This window comes from Citrus sinensis, chromosome 4 (assembly GCF_022201045.2).
Source record: "Citrus sinensis cultivar Valencia sweet orange chromosome 4, DVS_A1.0, whole genome shotgun sequence".
In the NCBI taxonomy this organism is placed as follows: Eukaryota; Viridiplantae; Streptophyta; class Magnoliopsida; order Sapindales; family Rutaceae; genus Citrus; species Citrus sinensis.
Genome location: NC_068559.1, coordinates 23,556,854 through 23,575,494, shown reverse-complemented (window position 1 = coordinate 23,575,494; position 18,641 = coordinate 23,556,854). Strand labels below are relative to the sequence as shown.

At 36.0% G+C, this 18,641-nt stretch overlaps 3 protein-coding genes across 3 annotated transcripts; all 3 read right to left on the bottom strand.

The window, feature by feature from the left end:
• Positions 1 to 2,180: 2,180 nt before the first annotated feature.
• Positions 2,181 to 2,723, bottom strand: LOC102621984 (small polypeptide DEVIL 6-like). The gene has a single exon (XM_006484346.4). It carries the CDS (start codon positions 2,588 to 2,590, stop codon positions 2,447 to 2,449), a length of 144 nt encoding a protein of 47 aa, XP_006484409.1. The 5' UTR covers positions 2,591 to 2,723; the 3' UTR covers positions 2,181 to 2,446.
• Positions 2,724 to 6,851: 4,128 nt separating this feature from the next.
• On the bottom strand, positions 6,852 to 11,930 carry LOC102622288 (serine/threonine-protein kinase STN7, chloroplastic). The gene is made up of 10 exons (XM_006484347.4): positions 11,361 to 11,930; positions 11,193 to 11,279; positions 10,809 to 10,931; positions 10,562 to 10,660; positions 9,896 to 10,064; positions 9,704 to 9,797; positions 8,453 to 8,546; positions 8,291 to 8,347; positions 7,238 to 7,651; positions 6,852 to 7,149 (listed from the first exon to the last, which is right to left on the bottom strand). Exons 1-10 carry the CDS (start codon positions 11,772 to 11,774, stop codon positions 6,988 to 6,990), a joined length of 1,713 nt encoding a protein of 570 aa, XP_006484410.1. The 5' UTR covers positions 11,775 to 11,930; the 3' UTR covers positions 6,852 to 6,987.
• Positions 11,931 to 13,325: 1,395 nt separating this feature from the next.
• LOC102622587 (probable galacturonosyltransferase-like 3) lies at positions 13,326 to 14,964 on the bottom strand. The gene has a single exon (XM_006484348.4). The coding sequence runs from the start codon at positions 14,821 to 14,823 to the stop codon at positions 13,795 to 13,797; it is 1,029 nt and encodes a 342-aa protein (XP_006484411.1). The 5' UTR covers positions 14,824 to 14,964; the 3' UTR covers positions 13,326 to 13,794.
• Between the last annotated feature and the right edge of the window lie 3,677 nt (positions 14,965 to 18,641).

Below are 18,641 nucleotides of genomic sequence, written 5' to 3'. Positions count from 1 at the left end.
CGAACGTTTTGGGTGCACCTGAATACACTTTAGAATTCCGCACCCATTATAAAACAAACAGGTCAATCGCGTCCTTCCTCTGCCGTACACGTGGCGCACGTGAACATATGGTTGTGACACCAATAATTCACCAGGCAGGCCCAAGTAAGGAGTTCAGTTTTGACCACACAAAACCCACAAACGGCTCAAACTGAACTCATCCATAACACACCGAAGCCAAAGGCCGTGTTTGGTGGAGGCTCCTTTTTTTCTTTTCCCTTTTTTTTTCCTTAAAAAAAAAAAAGAAAAAAGAAAAGCTTACAGTTTATTTAACTTGTGTAATAATATGCGAGCATGCTGTTTGGTTGAAGACAAGAAAATCGAAACGAGGTTGCGACGGAGACCACTGACCTGATTCCTATTTCATTGTTGTATAATAATACTATAATCTGTGTTTAAAGAGACAAGAGAAAGAGTTTAAATAATACTTTCCGCAATATTGTGGTATTAATTAATTAAATTACTATAAAATGAATTTTTAGTTTCATTGAGATAAGCACTCTTAGGATGAAACGGCGGCAAAAAGTGGGATATAATTGGAAGATAATAATGATCATAGGGTAGGAATACCACACCGAATTGTCACTTCGAATGATTAACCGGCCTAGGTGATGTGGATGCCTATGGTCCTTAAGACATTATCTCAAACCTCTTCGGAAAAAAAGTGGTTTAGCTTGGATTTTTCCTGCTTTGTTTAGGGTAGCCATAGACGATAGGGCATAGCCATTATCTATATATAACTATAAAACGCAGAAACTATTGCAATTTGGTCAAAAAGTTGTTTAAAAAAAGGTTAAGGAGATGCAACCCCAACAAAATTTCGTTAATAATTCGCCTTATCGTGAAAGATTATGTGTGACCCTTCTCTCTTTTCTAATAGTTTTATCGTAATTGGGAACACTCAATTAGCTACTAATAAATCTTATATATATATATATATATATATATATATATATATATATATATATATATAGTTGGATATATTAAACCATATACAAATATGTTATTAATTATAGTCTATCTTATTTTCCTATGAACTTGACTCATACTCGATGAAAGTTAAAGTTGTCTAATTTATTCATATTATTAAACTAAGTAACACTTAAACGATAGATAAAATAAAAGAGTGGCTTATATGTAACTGAATAGGTGAAATAAAAAAGTGTATATATCTTTTTTTATATCTTAATCACAAGATATCCTATAGAGAGCCCCAGCTGTGGGAAGCACCTTTAAACCCGTACCACAATTCAGACTACAAGTTCCCGCTCGAACCGGGAAGCACAGATTCTCCCAACAAAGGCGACTTCCCTGCGACTCAAACTGGGGAGCAAACCCAGTCAAGCCACTTAAGGGGACTCCATTGCCAGTAAAGCTAACACTTTGTTGGTAAAAAATGTATATATCATGTTGGCTAATATTACATTTTAGACTGATAATATAAACTTAAGATAATACTTAACTCACAAACCAACTTCTAAGTTTAAGTTAGGCTTATGAGCATTTAGATTTTACTCCCACCACCGATATTGTGTGGAGATGTGTCTTTCCTTTTATAAGGAAATTAAAATGAATTCTCATAAATTGTGCAATTTGATTTTTTTTTTCTCCCAATTATTTCGTTTTGAGCTTACACAATACAGCGTGCTGTAACAGAGCTCTATAGACAAGATTCCAATAAATTGTACTGCAGTTATTTAAAAAATGATAAAGAAATTACTTTATAATGAAAGCCATTTGCGGTGAAGTTAAAGGATGTTATTATATGGAAATAAAAAAGCCTAGGAATTCAGGTGAGAGAAAATAAAACAAACTCCAACTTACATAACTCGTTTCTGTTATCTCTCTCTCCCTCTCTATCTCTTTCGATGTCAAGAATATTAATGGTCATTCATGGAAGTTGCTTCCATTTTGAAATCCTTGAAGTAAATGAATTTGAGGCTGAAACACAAGCGTAAAATGTTGCTTTGACCTTATGCTGATGATCTAAAATATCGATTGTGTATTGCGAAAGACTAAGAGATGCTGTGAAAGAAACAGAAACTTCATTCCATGGCCAAGCTTTTGTTTTCAAGGCAACCCTTCAATGAACATACATACTTGTTTCAAAGAGAGGCAAATACAGAACAAAGAAGAGAGTGTAAAAGAATAAAGAATGTTATATGAGCAACCATGCATAGAGCTTAATTTGTTGATTGATATATATATATATATATATATCAAACTTTGTAATTCAAAAGATATATCTAGTATATATATCGATATTATAGCTAAGCTAGCCCCTCAGGACTTAGTGATACAAAAATTGTTTCAACTCTCCGATACTATCCGCTGCCGCTATTTACAATCCACCAAAAAGGGAAAAAGAAAAAGAAAGCCCTCAAGGCCGAAGAGAGACAGAGACTCATTAATCATGCCAGCAAAGAAGCATGACGACGCATCTCCTTATAATGTAAAGCTTAGCCCTTTGCTCTCTCAAGACTCCTCCAAACCCTCTGCTTGATAATGATCTTCTCTTTGAGGCTCCCATGCTAGCACTGCTCATCTTCATGGTTTTTTGTTATTCCGAATGAGAGAAAAGAGATTAGAGAGAGAGAGCTTAATTTGCCCTTTGGTCTTCTCTTATTGTGATGAGTTTGGTTTGAATATAGAAGTGGGAATGTGAAGCTGGGGGGCTTCTTATAGTAAGAAGAGGCTGTGGTGAAGGCTCAAATTGGTCGTTTAAAGAGGCAACGATGGGGCATCAAAGGGCGTGCAAGTGCCCCCTAACTCACCACAAATTTCTATTTTGACCCCACACAGCACACCCACTTGGAAAAAAATATTGTACAGTTATAAAAATATTGCAAAACAAAAACGAGACCTCTCTCTCTCACCATCTCTCTCTTAATTTATTTATCATACATATGGTCATGTCATACTCTATAGCCTAACTCCTAGTAGGCATCAACAACCAGCATAATGGGTCGGCCATTACTTCAATAAGGTAGCCAATGTCTATAGTAGTTTATGGACTCCCTTTCAATATCTTGATGATAATGTGAATTTTATTTATTTATTTTTGGAAACACTTGATGATAATGTGATTAGATGATAATGTGATTATGCTTTGATGATGAGGCCCTTCTTATCTTTTTTCCAAATTATCTACCTACTTAGGCAAAAGAGTTCTTTAATTAGTTGAATCCTACGTAACCATGCATATATATTTTAACCGCCTTTTAATTAAGCTTGTTTAAAGGTGATGATGACATGACATTGATTATCTCTTTGACTCCAATATAAAGATGCTGTCATTTTCGTTCCTCTCTGGTGTGTTTAATTTTCATTTTTCTCTTTTTTTTTTTTTTTTTTTTTGTGTGTGGAGCATCCTTAATGAGTTTATTCCTAAGTTTGTATAATGAAACAAGAACATGACTTCTATTAATCAATCCGAATGTAAACCAAGGCCAAAAAGTTTTTTTTGGGTCTGACTCCTTATCAACAAGGAATATAATTAAGTGCAGGTTGGCTCTATGTCTATGTCTACGAAAAATATCTCACTATATCAGAAAAATCGTAATGTTTAATTATTTCCTTCAGCTATAAGATCATTATCTCCATGTAAATATTCTTGGGAGTTCTAAATATTTGACTACACTGAAATAATGAGCTTGAAACGCACATTGTGCACGTTGGATGGGCATGAATACTTATAAAGAGAGTAACGAAAATGATATTACAGTGTAAACTTGGAAGCAGACAAGATGAGAATAAGATCTCACCGACATTGTAATTCTTAAGATCTGCCAGGAATTTGAATCTATTTTACATCTGGCTTAACGTAGGTTGAAATTTTCATCGAACATTTGACAGAGTGGTCACAGTGATGCTCATCACCAGCTTTATATTTATCTATTCATTTGCACATATCACAATCAAAATCGCACCATGCATGCGAGAGTTTGATGCCACTTTGCTATGAACAAATCATACACAATAACAAACATAGATTGAATCTTCAGAGCAATCTAAATCACACTGTATATACATGTAGACGAGTCTCAACTAAGATTTTTTTTTTTTTTCATGAAATTGTTCAATAAAACAAAGCTGTGTGTCTCGATTTATTTTCTTTTCATTTATCTCATTATTATTATAATTAGTCGATACTAAAGTAAGTGTATGATAAAATTTTATTAGATGTACTTAAATTTTAATTATGATTTAAACTGCTTTAATGTGCTTTTAAAGATCATATACTGCTCGTTTATTTACTCATTCGCGACTAAATAATATATATATTGTTCAAGAAAAAACTATGTCGAAATTATGTAATATGCAAGTTACACTTAAGATTCCCTTTGCACTATATTTTACAATTAAAAAGCGGAAAAAGGAGAAGGAGAGAGTGAATTGAGGAGAGGATGAAATTTCAAGGCTATGACCAAGATTCCACTTTAATATTACAAGAACAAGCTTATTAAAATTAACGTTAAGAGCTCAAAGCCCAACCAAAGTGACTGATTAATTAGAGTACAGAGGATAATTAAAAATCTTACTTCATCAAAAGCAAAGCACCACTTGCTTGGTCTCGTGCTTCACCCATTTAGCTTGTGGACATTGTCGTTCTAATAAAATATCTCATAATGAATTTGTTCTGTTCTCTCTTATTAGTTTGCAAGTTAATTACAAGCTGTCAATTCGTCATTTCAGTAGCTCTGGCTCACCAATATCAGCATTTTCTTGCCTTAGTCCATCCATTTATTTATTTATTTTATTTTCTTTAAGTGTAGACAAGATTTTTAGATGCTGTATATTTTGTTTGTTAACAACTCATAAAACATGTCTCATGAATGTTGTTTCATTGATTCGAATTATGGGATTAGTTACTTCAGTTAATTAATTTTTACGACCGACCCTAACTATAACTATAAGATCTTGATAATCAAATTGTCTAGAATTGAATGTGATTTGTAAGATTAATTTATTTTTTATTTTCTGATTATAACTTGTAAGATTAATTAGGATTACAATAACACGATCAGAGCAATATTACATTTATTCGTATAAGCATGTTAGCAAATATATAGCATAGAAAAGGGTCATCAAAAGAGTTTAATTTTGTGGTCACACAGCGGTTGCTTCCATGCAGAAAAATAAAAATATATTAGATGATCGTGGAGTGTAAAACACCTAAAAGCTTTGGGAAATCGAAAAAGCTTAGAGACAGTATTAATAAAAATAACAATGGTAATTAATTAGTCTATGAAATGCACCGTAATCAAAGTGTTACAGTCTTAGATTGAAGTGTCTTATATGTTGGGTAAGCACTAAGCAGTAGTGCATCTGTTTTTATTATATAATGGCCTTGGACCCCTGGTTGTACTGAACAAGAAGGCCAGAGCTGCACGTGAAGTTCTCGTGGTTTACAATGCCACTGCCTCTGATACACTCAACAATTTTAGTATTTGTTATCTTATATCGAAGCTTCAAATCAAATTATTTATCAGTTGCTCCCATCACCTTCTATATTTGTTCAGTTTCTTCTTTGGTCCTTCTTTATTAAGCAACTTCATTTCTTCCCACATGCAGTGTGTGCTTCAATAATTCAACTGGGGGCATGAAGTTAGCATTTTTCGAAATTTTCTAAGTTGAAGTAACAAGTGAGTGATAGTACAGTTGTATGAGTTAATTACAGCCTCAATGCCGTACTAAGAGAGATATTAATTGTCAGGTCAAACTTGTGCGTATGTGGACTCCATTGCCAGCAAGGTTATTACTGCCAGCTTATGTGCTTGTTAATAATGTACTGAAGAGTTTAACTTACTCAAGAGGCACATTATTGTGATTTTTTCTTTTATATACTGATGTATTACAATCAGAGTATAATTGATATTAATAATAAAAAATGAGTCGAGACTCTCCTTAATAATTTTATTATAGCACAACTTAAAGATTAACCCTCATTTAATATTAGAGGGAGATTTATTCTATCTTAAATGTAAGGAGATAAATAAACCCCTACATAAAAGGTGAGTCGAGTCCCAAAAATAAATATTAGGTACATAGGTTGCCAGTGGGCTAGAAGCCCATTGGATACATTATTGTGATTAGTGAAAGAGTTGCAGTGTCATCAGTGGCTAGTATGAGACTGTATAATGCTTGGGCTCCATCAACGACAATTATGAAATGAAAGCACTAGTTGTCAAGTGAAAGTGGATAGATGTTTAAAAATCCTAGCTCCTCAAGTTGAATAAGCGCAACTTAGTCACTTTTAATTTCCGAAACAAAATTGTTAGTGTCCAGTAAGCACTTTAAAATTTGGTTTGGAAGTGCCGAAAACTTTAACTACTTAGCCTTAGAAGCACCATTCCGAGCCTTATTGAATGAGAGTTTTTGGGACTGGTGTATTGTCCCATGTACAATTAAAGTCCATGCAGCGGATGGCAACCTTGCTTGCTTGATCTTCATGTAAGTATGGCCTAAATACAAGCAGAGTCCCATAGATTAGAAAATACCGGGGTTCTCCCAACAAACTACAAGATGTTTGTAGATTAGAAATATTAACAATTCAGAGTCCTACAACAGATTAGGCATTTTCAGGGCGGTTTCTGATGAAATTTAAAACCAGGGGATCCATTAGAATTTAAATCTTACAATGTACGTCACATAGTACAACATTCCAGGTTACCACGCAAGGGAGCATCAAGAAAACTGGCGCAAGATGAGAAACTTTGATGCTTCATGGCAGTTTCTGCTCATTTAGGATGATTATTCTATAAACTTATCATTAATGAAGGAGTTCGCACGTGCGTTCAAAGAGTTCCAGGTATGTTGCTATAAGGTTCCAGCTAGTTTCTTACATTTCAAGTCATTCCGTTTACTCTATTCCATTAGAACAGTCGGTTCAAATTAATACACAAAATTTACAGAAAGAGAAAAATTGAATATGTGTATTTACAGTGTTCATTCCTCTCTTGGGATCCACCGGCTCCACCATAGACTCTTTTGGCGTATGTTAAACTCATCCATGCTCTCATTCAGTGTCCTTACAATCCTTCTCTGCAGTTTAAGGGCTGAAGCAAGAGCGTTTCTCTGAGCACTTCCCTTCCGCAGCGGCTTTATTTCCTACACAACAAGGAACAGAATGGTGAAATATTGTTTACTTGCAATATTCACGATGAAATTGATATTCGAGCATAGTTCAGACACTGACTCTCAGCTCCTGAAGCTGGGCTTCTGTGAAGCCACCTTCCTTCTCTGTTCCCGATTTTGCCATTCGCTGAATTACCCACTCGGCAGCTTCACTGTAATCCTGTTGTGTGGCTCGGAAGAATTGCAACCGTAGGTTCTGCATGAAGGACAAAGCTAATAGCCCTTCCCTATCAAAGTAGGGATGAGCTAGAGCTGTTTTTGCACTGATTCTTTGCCGTGCTTTGTATCTAACCATCGAAGTCAAAAGTTCCCATCCTATGCCACCATCTATGTCTAACAATTGAAAGCCCTTGCGGAGATCAGGGCTGGCACGAGGCTCTACAGTTTTCCTCCATGCGCTCAAGTCATAGTCACACCTCTTCAGCTGACGGTTGAATTGTATGAGGCCACTGTCTGTGCGTAGTCCCGGGAATGCCTATAAAAATGAAACAGTTACATCATGTAGTAAGCTAAATCAGCAAAATCCTGAGGTTTGCCCAAAGCAGCCATGTATTATCCATAAAAGTTATATTTGGTGTAACTAGGGAATAGCCAGTTGGTCTACCTCTTGCAGTGGAAGCAAGAGATCGGGATAGATTCCCCCTCACACCAACCTTAGTGGGGGAAGTTCTTTAATTTGTGTTGTGCACAGGATGGGGTGGAATTAGGGTGTGCGAAATGCAAAAAGAATGAACAAATAAAATCTGAATCTAACTCGGGCAAATATGGCGGAAGTCCACTGCTATTTCCAGAGCTAATGTTAAAGATAGGAATTTACGGTCTCCATATGTTTATAATGCTTACGAGTTTAATCAGTAGAATTATTCAAGGACTTCCAAGGTTTTATACATCCTATTTAGTTTCTATTAAAACTTCAAAATCTAAAACCCAATGGCTAAGTTGTAGCTGTTTTATCATACAGTATGTTTTCTACGAAGTGTATTAACAGCTGGTGATAGCCTAAAAGTGAAAGACCAAGATCAAAACTAAGACCAACTTATAAGAGTTCATATAAAAGTTACAGTGAATAAGCCAATGGACAAGAATGTAAACAGAGCCTTCTGACAGTACATACCATTTGCAGGAATATAAGGCCAGCACTGTAGATATCAAATCTATCTGGCAAATTGAGCTGTTAAAAGAACAATATGATCAAATCTAACAAGAAGGACAACTTTCAATAAATAAAGCCAACTAATGACAATAGACTTGGGATGTGTCACGGTGAACACTGCACCTGCCAGAGGACGGGAGAAAGTGCAGTTGCAACCGGAGCTGAGGGAGCAGAGGGAGTCTGTGTGCTCATGATGTACTGCTCTGGTGCAGCATACCTGAAAGAAAGAAGCAGTAGAAGGTTATGAATCCTATATGATATAGAAACTTAGAAACGTCACACCAAATTCAGTGGGGTATCAATTTGGGTATCAAGTAAAGATTTTACTCCTGAGGGCATATTGAACTCAATGCAGGTGCTGGTTTTAAGAACTAATTCTAAATAATGGTAATAGTTGTGTCGGTTGAAGGAAATGATAATAGCATATCAGTCTCATTTTCGGCTATAATTCTATTTCTTCATAGTTGCAGGGAACTGGGTGTCACTTAAATGTAACTGAAAATGGTTGTTATTTAAACATGGTTTACATCAAACCAATATTCTGTTTTAGAATGACTAAAAGGAGAAAAAAAAATAGAAATGCTTGGCACTGATAAAAAATTTCAAGAACTGGTTCGTTTAGACTTCTGATAAATTTTATATAAGCCATTATTCTTCCATTTTTGGTCCAGAACTTGAAATGATTCAACCATATTTCATAGCAATTAACTAAGTCGATATAATCTTTCAAATGCCTATTTCAAACTAGGGCAGTTTCAATTTCATACAGAACCTACTTTATGTTTTATTTGGTTATTATGACAACTTTCCACATTCCAGACAGAACCTGCCTTTGAGTGATTATGCAATATCAGGTGAAAAGCTTTGTTAAGTCCGTCATTTTTGTTAGCCATTTGTATGCCTCTTCGGGGTTTAAGTGCAAAGAAAAATTGCTTTTAAGAATAATAAATTTTCAAAGTCATGCATGTCTGTACCCTATTCATTACAGATTATGAAGATGTATCTTGAACATCAATCATTTCTCTACCCATGAAATACTTGCTTAAATTTGGACTTCTGACGTTGAAAAGTCGGAAGATGCAACATGCTACCCGCTGCAGCAACAAATTTAGAACAGTTTTGCTGAACAACTAAATCTATCCAAGACAAAAGGGGATGGCCACAGATAATCTCTAGGAAAAAGCCATCATAAATATTCTAGCAATTAGAATGACTGAACTATTAACAGCTGGAAAATCAACAAAGATTTATTTATTTGATAAAGAGATTCAATTGCTGAGAGTGAAGGCATTCTCTTGGGAGAATCCAACCAGCTTACTATACGAAGAGACGAGGGCCCTATTTACTTAAATTACATGATAGGAAAGAAAATACCTAGGATCCAAAAGAAATTCCTTCGGAATATAGTTGATGCCCACTCGCAGATCCGCTGCAGCTCCAAGATCAATGATCTTGAATGTACGTGAACCTGCCCATGTTTAAATGGTTATATAAAATTATCAATCATAGTAAAATCAAACTAATCCAATTTTTTTCTTTGCCTTCCAGAGAGATCAAATTTATTACCTTCAGAGAAAATAACATTCTGTGGCTTAATATCCCTATGCACAATGCCAGTCGAATGAAGACCATCCAATGCAAATAAGATCTGGCTCATGATAGTTTGAATGATTCTATTTTCTCTTTCAATTCCTTTAGGCAAGTCTTGGACCTCACCAAGAATCAATGTTTGTACCTGGCATTTTAAGCATCACAAGAGTTGGTATTTGGGAAGCTAAACTGTAACAAGAGTTACTGCAGAATTGTCAAGATAAGAATATGTGGCAAAGCTCACACAATTACTCTTTATATACATATAAAAAAAAATATATATAATAATAATAATAGCAGTTGAAAAAGGATTTGAATTTTAAGGTCCTTCCTCTCTAAATAGTAAAAGAGGACTTAAGAATAACATTAAAACATAAGGGAAACAGTCTCCAAGTGGCTGGATGGAAAATTTTCCTTGCAAGTAGAAAGATCATTTTATCTAAATTTCATTGGAAAAGACAAGATCAGCAGAAAGAATCAAAGATCTATAGTTGGCGGTATGGTTCATAACATAAAATTCTCAGACTGACAAGGCATGGTAAGTTTCACCCAAAAAAAAAAAAAAAGAGGATTTAAACTCATGCAAGAATAGTTTCAACCACTTATACAATACACAAAGGCTGATGGGAGGAGAGTACCAACATTGTAGGGGAACTCTCTGCTTATCATCAAATCTGCAAGTGTGGCCTCTCCTTCATACCGCCATATAAGCCAGTATTCACCTCCTTTTTTCGAAGAATTCTAAAACCAATTTCATCATAACAATTCCGGTCACAAGGAAGAAAAAGAAAACAGAAATTATCATGTGCTGTCAACGTACATATTTTCATTTCTTGAGATGATAATACCCTTAATTCATATGGTAGAAGTAGTCATAATAGAGCAAGACCTCAAAAAAGCCGTATACAAAATCAGCACAGCAGTTTGCACAAGCTCTTCGAACACGCTCATTCATCCAAATTTCCACTGCACCATATTCAGTAGCCTTCTTCAAGACCAAGTCACCATCATTCTAATCACAACCAAAAAGCAATTAGCACACACTAATTCACAGTAAATTAAGTAAGGTTTGCTATTATTTCCATGTTTGGTAAAACCAATCAAACAGAATCAATTCACTATTGACGATATATTGGGCATAGAATCCACTGAAGTTCAACGTAAATAAGTTTTGGTTCCAACTTAAACCAACCAAAAGGATAAACATTAGTTCAAAGGAAATTTGAACATACCCAGAAGCAACAATGAAAGTAGGAAAATCAAAAGTTTCTACCTTGGAAGAAGGCTTCTTAGCCAAGGAAGCTCTATAAACAACGCCAAAAGCTCCCTCACCCAACTTTTTTCCCAAAACAAAATCATCCTGCCAACAAAAACCAAAACGATTAACGTTCAATAACACAAAATCTATCAAAACTTGCAGAATAAGCCAAAAATTACTAACCTTCCTATAAGTGGTTCGAAATAGCCTTTCGACAAAAGCAAGCACAAACATGTCAAAAAACCCAGGAGCCACGCCGGGGGTGGCCCAGAGATAAGAAATAGCACTAAGAGCCAAAGCCACACCAGGTGCAGTAATTGTCAGACCATTGGACTTAGGCAAAGTGCTTCTGTATATGATATCACCACACTCCATGACTGTGCATGGCAAACCCACTCCCACACCCAGAAACACATCGCGAACTGTATCAATCAGCTCAGCTTTTGTCGTCAAACTTGAGCTAATATTGTTTTTTGAAAAGGGTTTGATTAGTACTAGCCTTTTTCCAAGAAATGGAGATGACGGGGGCTTTGATTTTGGAGTACTTCGGCGATTGATTAGTACTAGAGTAGCACTTCCTGATGCAACCGTGGCCATGTTTCTGCTGCAGAGTGAGGCTCTGCTCGCGTTAATTTGCTGACTCGCTTACTTGGAGAAACTTCAAATTCAGACCACAAGTCTCTGTGAGTTTTTGCTAGATTTTTTTTTTTTTTTTTTTAATTTTCATTTCTGTTTTCGGCCTTCATGGTGATAGTTATTACAGGTATTTTTTGTGGAGGGAAATTGCTGAAGTGGATTGCAGAGACACGTGCACCGCAAATGACACGCAAACATTAAATAAAGTTGGGCTAGGCTCGATTTGGGCTAACGATGTGAATTATTCCACTAGAGCGGCTAGGCTGGACTGGCTGAATTTGAAGGCCTGATTTGGATCTGATCTACATCCATTTTTAAGATCTTGACCCAACAATGTTTTACATTTTTTTTTTAATTTTTTTTTAACTAACAATTTTCAATGCTTTTCATTTTTGTACTACAAGTATTCATTGTACTTCTTAATTTTTAGGTCTTCAGTAGAATAAACAGTTGAATTTTGTGTCAAAATTGTGTAAGTTGAAATTATTCATGCGTTGACAATAATTTTAATTTAATTCCCTCTCATGTACCAAAGCAATGTAGCAAATTAATTTTATCAGTAGAGAGTGAGTGAAATTGAAGATTGCTTTTGAATTCGCAGAAAAAATTGACGCGCAATCAAAGAGAAATTTTTGGTTTGACTCAAGGATCTTATTAATAATTGGTTAAACTCCTAGAATATTGCTCTTTGTTTATTCAATCTTTGTCCCATGAGTGTTGATAATGGATTTAGATTTAGTACTGAACTAGATTTATATCATATTAAGATTAGTAGTTATTTAATAAGAAATAATATAATAAACTACACAAATGATAGAATGTTATAAGAAAAAATAAGTACAACTCAACTCAGTGCTATATATAAATTGTTTATAATATTCGTGTTTAAATAGCAAAGAGTTTCTCGGTTACTTAATTAAATGCCGACAACCGTTTTTTTAGAACCGATGAGCTTCGGATGGCCGTGGCCTGCCTATGAGGAAATAGTGGGGTAAGCTGGAATCTGACAAGGAGAATTCTAGGCTGGGGCTTATTTTGTCCGCATTTATTGGCCCATCCTCGTAGCTCGCCTCTTAGGGAAATAAATTTGGACCATGAAGCAGCCTGAAAACGTGTCTTGAATCCCTAGCTCATTTCCAATTTGAAGGGATTTCTAATTTCTAACAGAAGAAAAAAGCTTTCAGGCAGAAAACTCACCATTATAACCTATCCCAATTCAGTAACCAGTACGCACTTGCAATGCGCCAAGAAGGGCCCATGCATTTATAAGGACGCCGTAATTTGCTTGTTGCAACCTGCAGCTTTCCCACGTCTTGGGTCCTTCGTCACAATTGTTGCAGCATGTACCATTGAGATTTGAGCTAGCTAAAAAAAAAAACATGTAACTTAGGGCAATTTTAGACACTGTCATTTGGTTCTTTGGCGCGCGCACCCACTTATACACTATATAGTAGCACAACCCCGGTCAATTATCAATCATTTGCTGATTTTTGGAAAAAGATAAAGCGTAGCTACGAGTGGCAAGATGAAATTTTTGATGGCCTCCATTTGTCATATTGGGATCAGAGAATCCACATTACATGTACATACATCATCTAGCAAACATACAAACGAACTTTAATCAAATAATGTATGGAGAAAAAAGAAAAAAAAAAAAGGAAAAATAGAAAAGCGAAAGTAGAACCACCTAGATTGAAACCTTCCACACCCCTTTTCCTATTAATATTATCAACAAACCAAACAAAACAAAAACGCTCTACATACATCGATCATCATCGAATCTCCCATTCTCCCACCTACTACTAGTGCCACTCACACCGCTACATTTACCACATACAAATGCATGCATGCCGATCGTCATCAATTGATCAGCTAGCGATCATCAGTCCTTCCACGATCCACCCACCGAATCACAGCCCTTAATCACGCCCCTCTTTAACGGCCCCTTGTTGTCGTAAACCCCGAAACTCCCCTTTTTTTATCAGCTATCAGAGAACAAGGACTTGTGACGAAACAGGTCATACGGGGCCCACAACGAATCCAACGGACACGGCTTCTTCGAGTCAATCCTCAGCCAGGGCTTCCCTTTGCCACTCCAGTGAAGCAAACTCACTGGACCCGGGTGCAGATTCCTACACAGGCCTTCCAGATTGTCCCCGCCAAGCCCGTGCTGGTTCCACCTGTGCTCCACGCCTTCCACGTCACCTGCAAACACGAGCAGAAACGGAGGCAACGAACCCAGCTCGTAAATTCTGTACTTCTTTTGCACTCTCATCCAGTACTCCAATTTCTCTGTGTACCTTCCTTCTCTCCATTTCCTCAAATCAATCACCATCACTCCCGTGTTAAAATAACACGGCCTCCTCCCTTTAACGGTCCCGGAAAACACAGGGTTCGACCAGAACTTTGACGTGAAATAGTTGGTAAAGTTAGCGTGACAGTACTCCGGCGCACCAAGCACGCGTCCTCTCAAATTGATGCTCCACAATTTTGCCACGTCATCGACCACTATGAGGTCCGAGTCAAAGTAAATAATGCGGCCAACGGTCAACGGCAAAAGATCGGCCAGGTAGATTCTAGCGTAATTCAACGGCTGATCCAACGCTTGACGAATCGAGTACGAGATCTTGCCTTTCACTAGATTGGTGTCGAAGCGATAGATTTCGAAGTTTAGGTAAGGGAATGTGGCGGTGATCGTGCGGCTCAGCTCGAGTCGCTGCCGCTGCGTGCTGATGAAGTGGAAGACGATGTTTTCGGGACACGTGGCGTGTTGAAGGACGGAGAAGACGCCGGCGACTGAGCCGCGGAGGTACGTCGAGTCGAGAGTCATGGATATGTGGATGATTGATGGATTGTGAGATCTTCTGTCCAGCGCAGACCATGTCGCTTTCGGACATTCTCTGCCGTTTCGAAATGCCGGTGCTTCTCTAAACCGAGGAAGCTCGCCTGAGATTGCGGGGAAAATTATAGTAAAAAATATCAACAAACGAGACTCAAATTTTAGTCTCATAGTGAAGTGCGAGCAAGCAAGAGTGAGAGTTTTTTTTTTTTTTTTTCCCTATTTTTTCTGGGTTGTGAGGCTTTTGTTTAGACAAAAATGAAAGAAAGATAAGGGGTGAGAAGGAATAGAAGGACGGAGTGAGAGAGTGTGGACCAAGCCAGGCTGGCAACGACGCGTTCTTTATCTTGTCTTGTGAGATCATATGTGTTCACAAGAATTAAATAGACTGTGATGATCCTGTGGTGGTGATTGCACGTTATGGATATCTGTCACCGTACCCTGAGATCCGTACATCAGATGTTATTTAGTGTTAAATTACTGGGGTCACTAACGACACAGCGGCACCAGCGGTGGTGATTTTACTACAATTTGTAATTAACGTGAGGGTGTCGGTATAGAACAAAGATGTTCTCAGACGCAACTTTACCTCGTGTACGCACGGTCTAATTCGAAAATCGGGTAACAGAATGAAGGCGAATGTTGCTTAGAGCAACAGAAGAGTGGAATGTGATGTTCACGTGGCAATTTGTGAGTAGACATACGGTACGTGATCGTAATCAATGTGTCGTACCTACCGTCTTATTCAGCAATTACCCATGTCTCGTAAATTTTTGTCGCTAATTAATTAAGGTCGCTTGTCAGGTAAATTAGCTACTCAGATTGATCCACACCGTTGGATCAGTTTTGAGGAATGTGACACCGTAGATGGGGAGATTCATTTGTCTCGGACAAGGGAACCCTCAAATTCGATTGATTGAGTTTGGAGCTCGATGCTTTTACATGTAGCGTTTGATCCAAGTTTTCTGAGATAATTAAATGATTGAAATAAATGAATCAGATCCTAGGCAGCCTAAGCTTCAACAATACTTCAATTTATACGGTAATTTTTTTTATTATATTATATGAAATTATTGTTCACGCTAAAATTCATATTACATGAGATTACTATTAACATTAATATCATATTATTATTAATATTTATAATTACTAGTATTAATTTATATTAAATCTTATATAACACTACCTAAATTTTATTATCTTTAATATTCGAAGAACGTGCCTTAATGAAAAAATTATTTTTATTATTAATTTTATTATGCCTTCACTCAATTATTTTTCATAATTAAGGAAAAAATTAAGTCTCACAATTTATATGATAAAATTGCAGTGCTTTTTGCATGTTACAAAAGATATGAAATGGTTGTTGAGTTCTAATTACATAAGATGACTGAGCCCACTGGTTGGGTAGTAAAATTTCTTAATGAGTTCGAGTTCACATCTAGAATTCATATTCTTCGTCTTGCTATGTTTCAATTTGTGGCTCCCAATAAAAAAAGATTGCTTTGCAAATTGATTTGTGTATTATTTAGTAGCAACATTTATAATGCCTAATTTTGTACTTCAATATGATGCCTTTTATTTTACATGAGAGAAATTTTAAAATATCAAAAGTATCACATCAACCGTACAATAACTAAATAAAAATAATAATATTATATTAAATTTATTTATATGTGATACACATTTATTAGTTGTATACTTCTATTAGCGCTGATGTGCCTTAAACTTCCTCAATCGGATCTTGAGCTCCTCAATATTATGAATTTAGACTTCCGTAAAACTTGCTGCGGCAGCATTTTGATTGGGTTTAGGGCTGAAGCCTGAAGGAAAGAGGGGGGAAAAAAAAGAAAAGAAAAGTTGAGGGTGATCATAAAAAATTCACCAATTAACTACAAAAAGACAATCAGTTATGCAAAATTCTTTCAAGAAATTTGTTTCAATAATTAAAAGCGGTTGCGCAGCGCTTTATCAAAGCTTGATTGGCTAAATTTTTCAATCGAGTCGAAGTGACTAGCATGCTTAAATGAACAAACGCGGAGCTGCCTCGTCACTAACGATTTGGCAAAATTTATACGGGCGTTGGACTCGAAGGTGTCGAGACAATTTATATTGGCTAGGGAGGGAAAAACAGCTGGCCACGAATCATTAGGAATTAAAATAAATGACGTATAGTCAATCTCAACTAACAGTGAGAATAGACGGGATGAGAATCGTTGATAATGTTCATTTATTTTATTTTTTGTGGATAAAATGTTTATTTATTTATTTACTAAAAATACAAAAGATAATAACATGAATGAATGGAAATGAAATTGAAGTGGATCTCATAAAATTAAGAATGAAGAATGTGAATTCAATTTTTATGGTAGAGGTGTTAAGTGAGAATGAGAATAAGAAATGAGAATGAAGAGTCAATTGATATTTATAATGAAAATTAAAAATTATTTTTATCCCGTTTAATAATAATAATAATAATAAAACAACAACATTCATTATTTTTATTGTTATTATTGTTTTTGTTGGTGTTAACAATATTATTTTAGAGGATGACGATGATAATCAAAATTATCATAATAAATAATGATAATAATCAATTAATATTATTTTAGTAACATGCAATCTATTCCCGTTATAAGATAAAGTAAGTAAATCAATGGTAATACAACTCATTTCAATTTTGATTTAAAATAAACAATTTATTTTGGTTTTCGTTTCTTATTTCCATCACAATCCATTTCAATTTTAGCCTATTCCTATAACCCATTGGCAAACTTACTAAAAGTTTTAAGTCAATTTAGACATGTGCTCATAGAAAATTAAGAAGAGAACAAAAGTATGAAAAACCCGTGACAAAGGATATTTATCTTTTCTTTTCTTTTTTTTTTTTTTTGAATCTTTGGAATTTTCTTCAATAATTTTTACATTTTTTTGCCAAAAATCCTTAAAACTGATTAAAAGACAAAAAAAGAAAAAGAAGAAGAAAAATCATTATTTTGTCGTGGCTTATTCATTTAAAATTTGCTGGTCCTCATAAATGGACACAACACTAGTTTGTGTTATTAGAATGCGGTATTGCCCCATGCACCTTCTTTTGCAGTTTGCAAAACGCCAATGAATGAGTAGACGTCAAGATGGACCGGTGGGTTCCATAGAGAGACGGACTGCGTAAGAAATGCTAAAGTTTAAGTGATGGGTTCCCAATTCCAAATCCCACTACCCAGGCCATTTCCCATTTTCTTAAGGCCCATTAGCTTGGCAGGTGTAGATTTAGCCAATTTCGATTGGGGGTAGGAAAAAAAGAAATGGGATTTATTATTTAGCTACATATATATAATGTAATAATATTTGATGCGCCATGCATACATAATACATTTGAGGAAGTAGGTGAGGCATCCACATAAAGAAAATGTAAATGGGGGTCTCAATAAAGTTGGTCGCGTCAAAATTCAATATTTCTCTAATGGCCAACATCGAAAAGCTTCCACCATATTTCTTTTTATCTATATCTGTGTCCGTCTGCAAATGGCCCTTTGGCACCAGGTGTTTTCAAAGCGGGCATTTTCTTTTCTTTTCACACTGCAATTGGCTTTTCCCAGTCGTGGTTCATTACCCTGATATTTTATGAGGGGCAAAGAAAAGGCTAAAATGCAGATGGTTATTATCAGTTTCGCATAAAGATCAACCGAAAGGGTAGCTCTCTTGTTTCTGGACGACCGTTTGATTTCGGGGCATGCAGTGGCCCTGGGATTTCATCATCGTAATAATAATAATTGATAATACCTCTCTATAAGCATCTACTAATAATGGCGTCATATTCACAGAAGGGAAGAAATTTTGGCTAAGCAGTTAAGCAGTACTCGCCCTCATAATCAGCGGCACAGCACATGTCCAGCCTCAATTCATGGCTTAAACTAATGTACCGAATTTCACCGTTATATTTCTACAACGTTTGACTTGTACGTATCTAATGTAGTTTCCTAACTTTT